The sequence below is a fragment of the Carassius carassius genome, chromosome 13, assembly GCF_963082965.1.
Source record: "Carassius carassius chromosome 13, fCarCar2.1, whole genome shotgun sequence".
Taxonomy (NCBI): domain Eukaryota; kingdom Metazoa; phylum Chordata; class Actinopteri; order Cypriniformes; family Cyprinidae; genus Carassius; species Carassius carassius.
In genome coordinates this window covers 4,165,081-4,178,736 of record NC_081767.1, presented here as the reverse complement: position 1 = coordinate 4,178,736, position 13,656 = coordinate 4,165,081, and the positions used below count along the sequence as shown (strand labels likewise).

The following is a 13,656-nucleotide window of genomic DNA, read 5'->3' as shown; positions in this document are numbered from 1 at the left end:
AGAAAAACAAGAATTATATTTGTATTATTTGTATTATTATTATTTATTATTATAATTTTTTTTTTGTTCTGTCAGTCGCCCTGGTCCACACTCCAGTATAATGGGTGGCGGTAATGCACCTTAAAGTTGGATGCCACCCGCCATAAAACAAAGAAGAAGAACACAGACTGTAGGAAAGCAGGTTTGATGAATCAGTGGTCTGGCGTTTGCAAGTTAAAAACTCCTTTGCTCTTGTGCAAAGAAGTGCACACAAGCGCAGATTATTCATTTCCCACTCAAGTCGAGGCTGGTGTGGGCGATATACACAACAACATCAAAAATATATATATACTTTTCGTAGTATAATAAATATCACATACTTTAAGATTTTTACTCAAGTAATATTCTAAAAGCTAACTTCAACTTATACAAGTCTTTTCTGGTAAGATATCTGTACTTTCACTTGAGTATGTCTTTCAGGTCATTTATACACCACTGCATGTGACTTACAGAAACACATTTGCTTTGAAATGTCTCTGTGAAAGTGTACTGAATCAAAGAGAATGCAACATTGTAACAGATCAAGTCCTTGGTTTGCAACAAAGCAACTGATCTACAAGTTTAAAAATACCTAACATGAACTTAAAACCAGCTACAAACCAGCTCAAGTCATGAGAACTAAAACTCATTTTGCTTTTTCCCACACAGTTCTCCAGACAGCAAATCTATCAAGTGCTGACTTCCATTACAAAGTCAGCTGCCTCAATTACTACTGATTTAATACTAAAACTGTCCAAGATACTAGGCATGGCTCCTTATGTAGTTGTGATCCACTGAAGATATTCAGCAGGACACATCAGAAAAACCAGACATCCTGAAGATGGAACAACTTTCATATATGTATCCGCTTGAATCCCTTTTTGGGATCACAGTGGATGGTCTCCTCAGCAGTGCTGTCTGTGATTTCAGCGACTCTCTGGGTGAAGATAAATCACGTTCCTCTAAACTTGCTGACATTGTGATGGAGTAAGTTCTTCATCAGGTGAATGCGGTGATGAAGAAAAGCATGGTAAAAATCAACACACACTTCTCACCATGCTTTGTTACTTCTTTTGTTATGATTTCTGCACTGATATTGGGGATTACTTCTGTCATTTAGTGGTATAGGCTAATAAAAGCCTAAGTAATGTCTGAAAATAAGTGAGTGAAAAATTGTGTTTTATGTTCGGTCAGAATTGTGACCGGTGGGATAATGTGTTTACTGAATTACATTCTCCAGTCATAAAATGGTTAGATATCTCAGCCAAGCTATTTTAAACTTTTTGATCAAATTATGCATAAAAAAAACTCATGCAACATTGATACTTTTTTGTAAAATATAGCATAACATTTCTACATTAATGCTTAGAGTATTACAACATTGTTATTGTACATTCTTTGTAACATTTGAATTATTAATTAAGTGCAATATTTTGTCATTGCAACATTTTATTGTCATTCAACTTTGTTTTGATGTCTTATGGCTACCTCAAAAAAGAAACCTGCAATTCTTAGTGTTGACCAACACCAGGTCAGGATTTTACGTGGCAGAAGTATGGTTAAAGGATCAAGTGACAGCTGTAAAGGTGCTATTTCCTCATGAGGTCCTGTTAGCAAGAAATTCTAGAGTTTTGCTTTTTCTAAAAGTAATGTATTGTTCATTGCTTTGCTCACAGGGCCTTCGGTGCTAAAACAATCCTAATATTTTGCTAAAAAAAAAAAAAAGAAAAAAACTCATTCTGTGACCACACTCAACAAAACTGAATATATGTGAATGCATTTATTAATACTAGACACCCTAAAGATCATGTGGACGAAAAATCTTTGTCATATATTCATGTTAAGACACTTTTCAAGCCTTTAGTTTTGAAGCTTTGATTTTGCCATCATCCTCTCAAGGTGCAAACGGGAAATAAAGTGCTCTGGTCATGTGACAATTTGCTCTAATCATGTGAAACTGCACATATTTAATTGAGAACCTTTATTAATTTTTTCCATATTTTCAGGAAGTGCACTAACATCAGTCAGAAAGGTTTTTAGAGCTTTATAAATGAAAACCTTTTTTTTTACAGTCACTTTTGTGTAAAAGTGTAGTAACTATGTCTTTGGTGTATTGATTACCATTTGTATAACCACCGTTTTACTACAAATGCCATTGTTATACTATGGTTAACTTGTGGTTACCAATATGTATTTATAGTAACCATGTTTCTTTGTAGTAAAGTCATGGTTAATTAAGGCATCATTAAGAACACATTTAATTATGTTGTTGTTGATGATGATTTATGTGCAACTGGAAAAGTGTTAGCATTTGAACCCCGCATTAATTTCAGTCAGGCAGATTTTCAGACAGCATTGCTAACATTTTCCCAGCGTCCCTTGCGAGCGGTCTTTCTTCCATTTTTGAGACGGAATCAGGTGAGCGTTTCTGAGCCCGGCTTTTAAAATGTGACATTTTAGTCTTTCGCTGTGTAAATTAAACCACAATTTCTGCCAGGATTAATAAATATACACCTTTAGTCCACATCCCCCGGAGCTCTGCCTTGTTTGACTGAAGATGCTTTAGATTTGAAACAGATTGTTGGACGCAGTCGGCTCAGGCTAAACTCTCTCATCCGGGGCTTAAATCTCCTCATAACTGTCCAAACATGCGTTTAAATTCTCCGTTTGTTGGGTTCTACTCCGATGAGTTTGTTTTGAAGACGTAGTAACAACTATGAGCTAGGTCTAACGTGTAAGAAGTGATCAGAGAAACTCCGCGATGAGGATAAACATGCTAATGTAGTGCAGATGAGTTCTGTACAATGAGGGACTGTAAATGACTAAATGTGTGTGTATTTTAATTTTAGGTTTGTTTGACCTGGTCGAAGCATCATCATGCCAGGAAGGTGAGACACTAAAGCAGTCACCGATGTAAATCTGAACTGATGTGTGGTTGAGTCAGATTACTGATCAAAGCTTTGCTGAAAAAAGCTAATGCAATTAAGTCTTGTTTGCTATATATATATATATGTATGTATGTGTAAGTGTGTGTGTGTGTGTGTGTGTGTATAACCTATTAGAATCTATTTGGCTATATATATATTTTTTATATTTTTTGTTAGTTTTGGTCTCTAGATTAAGGTGACCAGATTTCTGAATTGGTTATTTCCTAGTTCAGTGGTCAAAATGTCAATTAATCTTACTTGTAATGATCTACAAAAATAAAACACGGGGACTGTGTATTTATTTATTTATTTTTTGGTTTCCACAATAAATAGTGATGTTTGAGGATCAGACGTTCCTTAGTTTATTAACAGGCCTAAAATTCACCCCCCCAAAATCACACTGTATGAAAAGTAGCTAAATGTTAACTGTTACAAATACTTAACAGTTCAAAATAGTTTTATAACGTACTTATTTACAAAAACACATTAAAAGTAAAATGATAAATGAGTGCGCACAAACAATCTAATTTTCACATGTATAGTTAGTATGTGATTACCTTGAAACCAGTATCGGTCTCTCTTGATAATTGTTGATAATAGTGCACTGCTTTCGTCCTAGTTCATGTCTACAGTAGCTCACAGCGCCCTCTGCTGATGAAAGCAATCATCTCTATCGTACTATATGAGCCACAGAAGGCTGATGTATTGATTTTGTCTAAAGATTCAGTAAATGGTTCCTTTAAAAATATATATGTTTGACTATTATGTGTCAGGCTTTACAGGGTTAAATGTTGCTTGATGCATACACATAAAGATAACTAAACTGTTTTTCCCTTGTCTCTCCTGTAGGCTGTGGAGCAAGGCCATCTTTTCTGGCTACAAGCGTGGCCTGAGGAACCAGCGTGAGCACACCGCTCTACTCAAGCTCGAGGGAGTCTACAACCGCGATGAAGTCGACTTCTACCTGGGCAAACGATGTGCCTACGTCTACAAGGCTAAAAAGTAAGTGCTGCACAGGCATGAGTGGCATGCGTGAGGAGAGACTTGACTCGTGCTCGGATGTTTTTGCTGTTGTTGAGACCCCACATTAAAGAGTCTCTTTGGAATCATCACTTCGGTTTTGAAGCCAACGTTTATTATATCACTTCAAATGCAAATAAGATATACACTGCTATTAATACTATACTATAAATTATAACTGAGCCAGCGGATTTGAAACTTGCGTATGTTTGGGTCCGGTAAAAGAATTACACTGTTGTGTTTTTTTTTTTTTTTTTTTTTTTTAATGAAATATTTACCTTGTGAGACGTGGACTGCGACTTATCTTCATAAATGTCCACTTCTCAATTGTGCACATGTCAGTTTGTTTCATCATTATTTTCACAACATATTTTATTTTACTTTGCACTTTGCATCAAACTATTTAAATGGAAAAAAAGGGCTGTAAAATTATACAATTAAAGGTCCCATTGCATGAAAATGTCACTTTATGGGGTTTTTTAACATTAATGAGTTCCCCTAGCCAGTTTGAGGTCCCCCGGTGGCTAGACATTTCGATGGGTGTAAACCAAGCCCTGGGTGTCCTGCTCTGCCTTTGAGAAAACGAGCGCTCAGACGGCCGATCTGGAGTCTTCCCCTTATGTCGTCAAACAGGGAAAGGTTACCTCCCCTTTCTCTGCTTTGCCCACCCAAACATTTACATTAAATTAAAATTAAGTTAAATTTATGCATTTAAAAGGCGCTTTTATCCAAAATAATTTAGTCGCAATGTCAGCACAGGCTTTACAAACAGACTTTAACGATATGGATTCGACAGCACCGCCACAAACAGTTAGTAACTGTGTTCATTAATGTCTGATCTGTGATCAGTGATTTCTGATGTGTAGCTAATTATTCAAGTTCACACAGACTTTCTAAATCGTTTAATACTGTTTATGCATCAGTGAATCAAGCCGTGACTAAACGATCAACTTCACATTGTTTCTCTTAGTAGCATGAAACAAATCTGTTATTTAAATTGTGATTGAACTACATAGAGCGATCAAAGAACGCTCCCTTTATATTGTTCGGAAATGTGAAAGCATTTTGTGAGAAAACGCGTTGCAATGATGAGATCACTGCATTCACGCGATAAACAGACTCTGTCTACTCAATGCTCATCACTCCAGCGATTCATGTGATGGGAAAAGATTAAAAAAATAATGCTATAATCAACACTCCCATGATTCATTAATCTCGACAGCTGTAATGGTAAAAAAAAAACGTAGTAAAAGTATTTGAGAAAGGTTACAGATGTAATGCACATTTCGAATGCAAAGATTTCAGCCAATCACAACAGTTGTCGTTTACTCTGAGTCTCACAGCAGACACGCCCCTTCAAACAGAGCATTGAAGCCAGAGGACTAATATCAGGATGTAAAAATGCCTTTTATTTCTAAATTTTAACCGTAAAAATCATACTAACAATATAAGTACCGTATTTTTCGGACTATAAGTCGCACCTGAGTATAAGTCGCATCAGTCCAAAAATACGTCATGATGAGGGAAAAAACATATAAGTCGCACTGGACTATAAGTCGCATTAATTTCTACAGCACATAATGTCTACAATCGCGAGAGGGCGCTCTATGCTGCTCCGTGTAGGCTCCGGGAGCACTGAGCAGTATAGAGCGCCCTCTCGCGGCTGTAGATGGTAATGTTTTCTCTTGGTTCATTTGTCTTAGTTCATTTCTCTTGGTTCGTCAAATTAATTTTGATAAGTCGCACCTGACTATAAGTTGCCGGACTTATAAAAAAAGAAAATAATCCACGTCATGGGAACTTCAATACATGACTAATTTGAATATTTGTTTTTAGAGCTGAAACAACTAATCGATTTAATCGATTAAAATAGTTGTCAACTAATTTAGTCCTCGATTAGTTGCTAAACAACTTTTATTTGCCGTAAGCGGATCATTTTGTTCATATTTTAAATCTATGTGTGGCAGTAATGAGCCACCATAGGTTTTACTCAGCCAGTACAGCAGGAGAAGTAGCGAATAGCCAATAGCTGGCTTCGTTATGTCACCTGTTTCCCGAACTGCATCTGCAGCATTCAGCGAGATGGAGACAGACGGCAGTGGAGTAAGCTTGAGAAAGAAACAGAAAAAAGCAGAAGATAAAACTAATCGAACGAAGTCATCCAAAGTGTGGGAGAACTTTACTTTGAGCCTTCAAAAAAGAAGAGTAACCTGTAAACTCTGCACTACTGAACTGTTTAACAGTTTACACTATTTGTGCAGATTCTCCCGTACAATGTTGTTTGCAAATGTTTAGTCGTAAAAGCTGATAACATTGCGTTTTAACAGTTAACATTTAAAGCTTTACAAACATGTTCTGTGATCAGTTTGTCGTTTACCAGTTAATAATTCAGTCTTGCAGCCTAATTATGACTGAATGAGAGAGGTAAATGTTTAAATGTATTTAAAATTCACAAGTATTCACTGCTCTTTTTCACACAGCAGGTTTTTTGTGTGCGTCAAATTATTTTTTCTGGACAACCTTCTGATGGATTTTACTTTAAATTGTGAGTTCCATTCAGGTTTCATGCCATTGGCACTTTATTCGAAGGATTGTTTACAATTTCACCGAATAAGCTATAAAGCTGTTTCCCAGGTATAAGTTGTGTGTTTACAGGAAAAAAGTAATAAAATGCAATGTACTGCAATTTTATTCTTCGTGAAAATATTTTCTGAAAGATTCCTTAAGCTTTGTTCGGGATGTTAAACTACTTTAGGAGCTCTAAGGACTGCCATGGTGAAAACATTATTTGAAATCTTGTGAAATTTGCTAGAGTATGGGTCAGTGTTCTGATTGCAGAAGAGTTCGACAAAGAATTACTAACACAATAAAACAACTCCAGGTATATAGTGTTCCTGTAGCTCAAGTAGAGCATTGCACTGTCAAGCGCAAGGTTGGGGGTTTGATTCCCCGGGAACATATGATAGGTAAAAACTGATAGCCTGAATGCACTATAAGTCGCTTTGCATAAGTGTCTGCTAAATGCATAAATGTAATTTATATTTTTGATGAGGATATGACAAAGCAAAATGGTTAAAATCTCTAAAATGTCTATGTTGAATGATAAAGACCCTTTGTTAATAATTTAATTGGGTAAAAAATGGGCAAAACTAAAATATAAGTACATAAAGATTAATCGTAAAAATAATCAACATATTAATCGATTATCAAAATAATCGTTAGTTGCAGCCCTATTTGTTTTATCTGATAATGCAAAATAATTTGTAACTATATACATGTGCTGCTTATAGACAGATAATGAGTTATGCTGCAGATCTTTCACGAAATTTAAACATTGATAAAAACACATGAATTCAAACACCGATCTTTTAATTGATGCAAACCTACCATAATTACATCACTTTAAATTGTACGGTTACAGTTATAAATTATCAAATAAAGTTAGAGACTGAGCATCTTGTTTGACAGTCGTAAACCTTATAATCTTAAGGATAACAGTCAGAACAAAATCAGCTCTCCGAAAATGAAGTATTGCATATTTGAGTGGTTTGTGGTTTAATAAGATCCCTGTGGACTGATTAACCTGACACTGATCTGCATAATCAACAAAAGAATAAAGCAATCTCCACATTGTATCTTGATAAATTTCCACACAGAGGTACGCAAAAATGTAGGGAGGATGTTTCCTTATGTCTTTGATATACTACTATTTGCTGTTAAATTTGAAAAATATTATTTCGTATACAAGTTTCCATTAAAGTAAAGACCGGAAGTTTGCACACACTCGCGTTGAGCCCATTACCTGCGGAACGTTTCTACTCTTATTTTGAATGATTCATTGGTGCTCGATATTCCAAAAGTTCTTGATGTTTTTTTTTCAAAATCTAATATGTATAACCTTGAGTTCATGATCAAAAATCACCCTCTGTCTCTTGGATTCAACTCATGTTTCATATGGAAATGGAAGTAAAATGGGTAGTTTTTCATGTTGACTCAAATAGACCCCTTGATGCATGTTGACATTTGCATGCAGGGACATGTTTCATGATGTCTGTCGATGGTCGTCCGTGTTATTTAATGAGTGTTGTATGTTGTCTGAAGGAACACAGCAACACCTGGCGGTAAACCCAACAAGACGCGCGTCATCTGGGGTAAAGTCACACGGGCTCATGGAAACAGTGGAATGGTTCGTGCCAAGTTCAAGAGCAACCTCCCCGCAAAGGCTATCGGGCACAGGATTCGTGTGGTGAGCGCCTTATAGTTTCTCTCTCTGGCTTCGAAGGCATAGTTCCCCTAAAAATGAACATTCTCATCATTTATTAAACCTCAAGTTGTTTCAAACCTATGAGTTTGTTTCTTCTCTTGAAAACAACACGCATTGTGAAGGTAACCATCAGTTAATGGTAGCCATTGACTTCCATAGTATGGAAAAAAATACTGATGATATTGAGTGAGTAAATGATAACAGAATTCTCAGTTTTGGGTGGGCTATCACTTTATATATGAATGTCGTTGAAGTACTAGCCTGACATTTTTAGGGATGGTTATACTTGTAAACTTCAAACTGCATTTATCCTGAACTGTAAATGTGAGTTTAGGTTAGGTGTTATGCTTGAAGGAACCATGAGAAAAGAACATTTCCAAATTCACTTATGCAAGGACAGTGCAACTAGAGCTACTTGGAGTTGAGGGTCACAGTGGGGTTTTGTAGATCTCTCACATGGGCAGCTTTTTTTAGCATAGGAATCAAGCACATCTGAGAAGAGTTTTTGGTAGGTCTTTGTACTTGACATGCCAAACCCAGTCCTGGAGAGCCGTGGTTCTCTAGAGTTCAGCTTCAACTTGCCTTCACACACCTGTCTGGAAGTTTCTAGTATGCTCTGTAAGACCTTGATTAGCAGGTTCAGGTGTGTTTAATTGGGGTTGAGCTGAACCCTCCAGGAGCAGGATTGAACACACCTGACCATGATGTTTGGGCACTAATGTGTTCTCTTATCCTTTACAATCTTCAGAAAAGGGGAATGAACAGTTGTTGATGTGTTACACAAATGTGTTACTTTGACTTCAGTCCTGTGAATAGATTGAGCCGTGATGACTGTCAGTTTAGTTGTGGCAAAATGCATGAAAAAAAGAAACGCTTTTTGTAATTAAGTATTAACCATTAACATTGTTTGCTTTTGTTTTTCAGATGCTGTACCCATCTCATGTATAACATGCTTTTGTGTACAGACAATAAAAAATTATTCCAAAAATCTGCCTTTCTGGTCTGTCTTTCATTATTGCAAAGTACCGGTATTAAATTTCCTGCAACCACTTTGAAATCTTCCTAGCATTTACAGTTTTCTGCCGTTTCTCAGCAGAGCAGCGTCTGAGGAGTGTGCTGTTGTTTCAAGCCAGATTTGCAGAAGAACTGAAAAGAGCACAGTTAAGGGAAATTTTAGGCTTCGTCTTTAACACTTACTTACTCGACACTCGAGCACTTAAAAGAGCATTTTACCCTGGGTTTACTCTAGATCAGTACTCGGTAAATAAAAGCGTAATAAAACCTGTCTTGATGGGACTAAATTAGTTTGGTAGTCTGTTAGTGCAAACTAGTGAGTTTAATGCATTGAATAAACTGTACATAAGATGAATCTAGTGTTAGAATCTACTTAAACTAAATTCATCTTAAATGTGTCCTTGTGCATGATTCTAACTTGATATCTTGAGTCTAATTTATATATATTTATAAGGGAGTCTGTGAAGTGACAAGGAAAATATGTCTGGTAACACTTAACTGTTTACATGTAATATTAGCTTGTTAATATGATTAAAATTAAATGTTTTTTTCATTATTTTAATTCCAGCTGTGTGTGTGTGTATGACTTGCAAGTGGTATTAAATTAATTTCGTCTTCGTCTATGTTAATAACCTGAATCTACAATGATTTGAGTTCATTGGTAAACGTTTAGATGTCAAATCAAACTTGCAGCAAATGTGTAATGATATGGATATTATACTGATATTTTTAATTATTTTCGGCTGTTTGTGGAAAGGAAATGCATTGGCATTTTCGTGTTTCCAACTTCATAATTCAGCTCTGAACGGGTTAATATAAGTCTGGTATAATTTCCGATAAAACAGTGAAACGAGAAGAATAATGTCCGCATATTTTGCAGTATCGTCATCGCACTGTATTTTCTGTAATGGTAAAATGCCATCCCAGAGCCTCACGCTCATCACCACACTCACTGTAATACCAGCGTGTGACTGCAGAGGATGCGCGTCGCCTTCCATTGCGCAATAAGCCCCGCCCACTAGCAGAGCTCTGACGCGTTCGAGGGGAAGCGAATTGTGGGTAATGTAGTTCCATTAACTCATCACTTAAACGATGCGCACTTGTAGCGAACGCGAGTGACACTACATTTCCCACAGCCGGGTCCATCCGAGCCCTTCAAATAGCTAGTTTATAACGAAGCTGTTTTTCTTCGTCCGCTGTTGAAGAAGATCCGAAGACCAGCCAGATAAACAGGTATCTGCAGCAGTGGATGCTTTTATCTTTTATTCGATATGTAAAATAGGATTTATTGTAGTATACTTTGCATGCCACACATCTGTATTCCTGACACCATAATTTAAAAACAAATGTTTTAAACCGCTTCTGATTTTAGCATCATTTGACGTGCAATTGCAAATGATTATATTGACTTTTAAGAAGATTAAACAAATAACGCGTGTTTCACGGACATCGTCTTATTTTTATTGTCTCAGTACAGTTATGATGATGCACTCTATTTAGATAGGACACGTATTTATGCAATTTATATTTTGGATGATGCGTGATATGAAATAATAATGCGTGAATATTTAATTATAATCCAAATCAGGATGCTTAACGTTATATGCTACAGAATCAACGTTAAGTGGGAAATTATGACCTAAAAATGCATTGATAGGATTATAACAATAAGAAAGGGATTACTTAATGTGTGCTCTTTTGCCATAATAAAAACGTTTTGGGTAATGTAAAATATATATCTCATCGTGTTTTTTTTTAGTCTTAAAATGCCTGTAGATGTCCCTGAATGAAACCCGTGTTGTGTGTTGTTTTCAGTCTTTTCGAGAACTGTTTGTTCTCTTCTGGTTTACGCTAGAGAAGCGGGTCCTAGAGCACTCAAATAAACACGACAAAGACCTAAAGCTTATCCAGTGTCATCTAATAAAGACATCATTTGTGTTTGTATTGTCTCTTCCGAGAATGCAGATCTGTTCTGTCAACGCGTAATGGGATACTCGCCCGAAAAACGCTTTATAGATCGATATATTAATGTGTACATTCATAACTGTCCGGTAATGTTGAAATACTGGCCGTGTGTCAGAAGTTAGTGAGCTGTCTGCATAGTCTATATCATTTAAGCACTAATAGTAACCACATTTTTGGTCGTCAGATCACGTGAAACACGTGTCAAGAACATGCTCGGGCATATCGCATTAAAGAAAGAAATAATACACTATATTTAGCCTAAATGAAAGACTGCTAAGATATGTTTCACTGTGACATTAATACATACAGCTGAGCATATTTCCCCCTCATTTTGATTACCGTTATGCTATAAAGTCTATAAATATGTGGTATTTATACACCATGATAGTATTTGCTTTTGTGCCCTTCATTTATGCATATTTAAATTAAATAAATTGTATTTCATATATTTATTTACTCTAAAGCAATAAAAATGGTTAAAAGGAAATTCAAAACGTCATTTTAGGTGAAAATTGGGTTAGTTGTCATGAAAATGTATCTTTATCTGGCCCAGATTAAGAAATCAGGCCCATGGGTCTCACACAAATGCAAGCATGGTCAAGGTTTTGAATTATAGGGCAATATTTGTTGGAAACATCTCTAAAAGTTACAGCCTATGATCACAACCTGAAGGACGGTATTAACCCCTGTCGAAGTTCTTCATCGTACAGGATTTACACTACTAAAGCAATAAATCTAAATAGTAATGATGCATTCCGTACTTTATACTGGCAAATACTATTTGCACTTCAGTATTTTGTATAGTAAAAGGATGCAATAATAACATAGAGTGTAAATAATGATTTATTGCTTGGCAAAAGGTGCATTTGAACTTGGGTTCGTTTGCATCAAAAGCCAATTCTGAGACTCTACTTCTAACATCACTGAACGTGTCTTTTTAAATTTTAAGTGTACCAGACATTGGTGGGTGGAGCTAGTGCAAATATTGTTCGCCATGAAGCACGCTATTTGCACTTAGTGTAAAGACAGTCAAAAAAAAATAATTCTTCCCATTGCTTGGGCTCTAACTGCGCATGGGCTCGGGATACCCATTGGATGATCCAGCCCTGATCTTTATGTCCATTTTCATTTGATTTTAGCTAGATGTGATGTTTTAGTGAAATTCAACAAGGAATGCACTTAACCTGGCCAAATGATGGCGAAAAATTAAACCAAAGGTGTCTACTCAAAATGACCTCATGCTGATGTCATTAGATAACAATATTGGACATTAATGTTTTTCCATACAATAATTTTCCAATAACAATACCAGCTGGTCAGACTTCAAAGCGTAAAAAGGGAATAAATGGAATTAGTGCATGTAATGTGCTCGATCAGTGCTGAGTTTGAGTTGGAAGAAATAAGAGTAACATTTGCATTCACGTTAACCCATTCCTTCTCTCATCAGTTCAGATTTGGTGACTTAGACCAGATAAAGCTCAGAGTTGAAGCAACAAAAGCGCTCCTATGTTGGTGGAAGAAGATGAAAGGACATGATTTGGGAAAGGACTGCCTGGCATCTGGTTCAGCGTACAGGGCCGTACCGTCCAGGGAGACTCTACCTGGAGCTGAAGTGGACCATTACGAGCTGTCTAAAGTGCAGGTCAGTCCATCATACGTGGCCTGTCATTTCTCAGTGTTTTCAGATTTGAGATATCGTTGGAATCACTTTCAGAATTTTTTTTTTCCAGATGATGAACTGTAAAAACTTTGACAGCCAGTAAGAATCTACTTGACTTCAAAGAGCTCGAGCATTTAAAGCAGCAGGCGACAAAGCCGCACTATGCTTATAATCAGTAGAGGACTATCGTCCATCGGTGTGGACTCTAATATAGTTATCATTATTGGTGTAAATGGGCCTTTATCAATAGATCGCTCTATTAAAGGGGACATAGCACACAGTTTTGGCTATCAAACGATGTGTCAAACTGGGCCTTGTTTCTAAAATATTCGGCACTGAAATAACGGGAACAATGTAACACTCTTTGCCTCATTGAGAAGTATTAAAATAATCATTAAGAGATCATTAAAGATCTGAAATTATTAGATACAATCCAAAATTTATTTTCCTCGCCATACACAGTATACCAAAGCCTTTTTGAATACACCCTGAATATACTGCATGGCCAGTTGAGTGATGCTTTCCCAAAGTGTGTGCTGGATGGGATAGTGTTTACTCACGCTCATGTCAATCCAAACCTATATGACATTTTTCAGAAGTCATGCAGGTTTGGAAAAACATAAGGGTGAGTAAATAACGACGGGATTTTCATGTTTGGGTGAACTAACCCATCAGCATTAAAATGCTGCAGCTGGTGTTTGTGCTCATAAAGGTAGCCAAACGCTTTGTTGTGTCATTTGTTTTGTCGGTCGCACCCCTGCCGTCAGCATGTTAAGAGAGAGTCCTGT

At 36.6% G+C, this 13,656-nt stretch overlaps 2 protein-coding genes across 2 annotated transcripts in view; both read left to right on the top strand.

Moving 5' to 3' along the window:
* The first annotated feature begins 2,330 nt into the window (after window positions 1–2,330).
* LOC132155862 (large ribosomal subunit protein eL33-like) lies at window positions 2,331–9,218 on the top strand. The gene is made up of 5 exons (XM_059564601.1): window positions 2,331–2,436; window positions 2,868–2,906; window positions 3,795–3,947; window positions 8,067–8,211; window positions 9,154–9,218. The coding sequence occupies exons 2-5, from the start codon at window positions 2,896–2,898 to the stop codon at window positions 9,175–9,177; spliced, it is 333 nt and encodes a 110-aa protein (XP_059420584.1). The 5' UTR covers window positions 2,331–2,436; window positions 2,868–2,895; the 3' UTR covers window positions 9,178–9,218.
* A 1,121-nt stretch (window positions 9,219–10,339) lies between these two features.
* LOC132155861 (ATP-binding cassette sub-family C member 5-like) overlaps window positions 10,340–13,656 on the top strand; it is a 30,706-nt gene continuing 27,389 nt past the window's right edge. Inside the window, exons 1-2 of the mRNA XM_059564600.1 lie at window positions 10,340–10,476; window positions 12,656–12,850. Coding sequence (XP_059420583.1) covers window positions 12,731–12,850 — 120 coding nt within the window. The 5' untranslated portion in view covers window positions 10,340–10,476; window positions 12,656–12,730. The remainder of the gene's footprint in view (window positions 10,477–12,655; window positions 12,851–13,656) is intronic.

Excerpts from the sequence above, each read along its gene's own strand:
- LOC132155862 (XM_059564601.1), top strand. Across the intron at positions 3,948-8,066 it reads TACGTCTACAAGGCTAAAAA|GAACACAGCAACACCTGGCG; the intron begins GTAAGTGCTGCA and ends TGTTGTCTGAAG. Across the intron at positions 8,212-9,153 it reads TCGGGCACAGGATTCGTGTG|ATGCTGTACCCATCTCATGT; the intron begins GTGAGCGCCTTA and ends TTTGTTTTTCAG.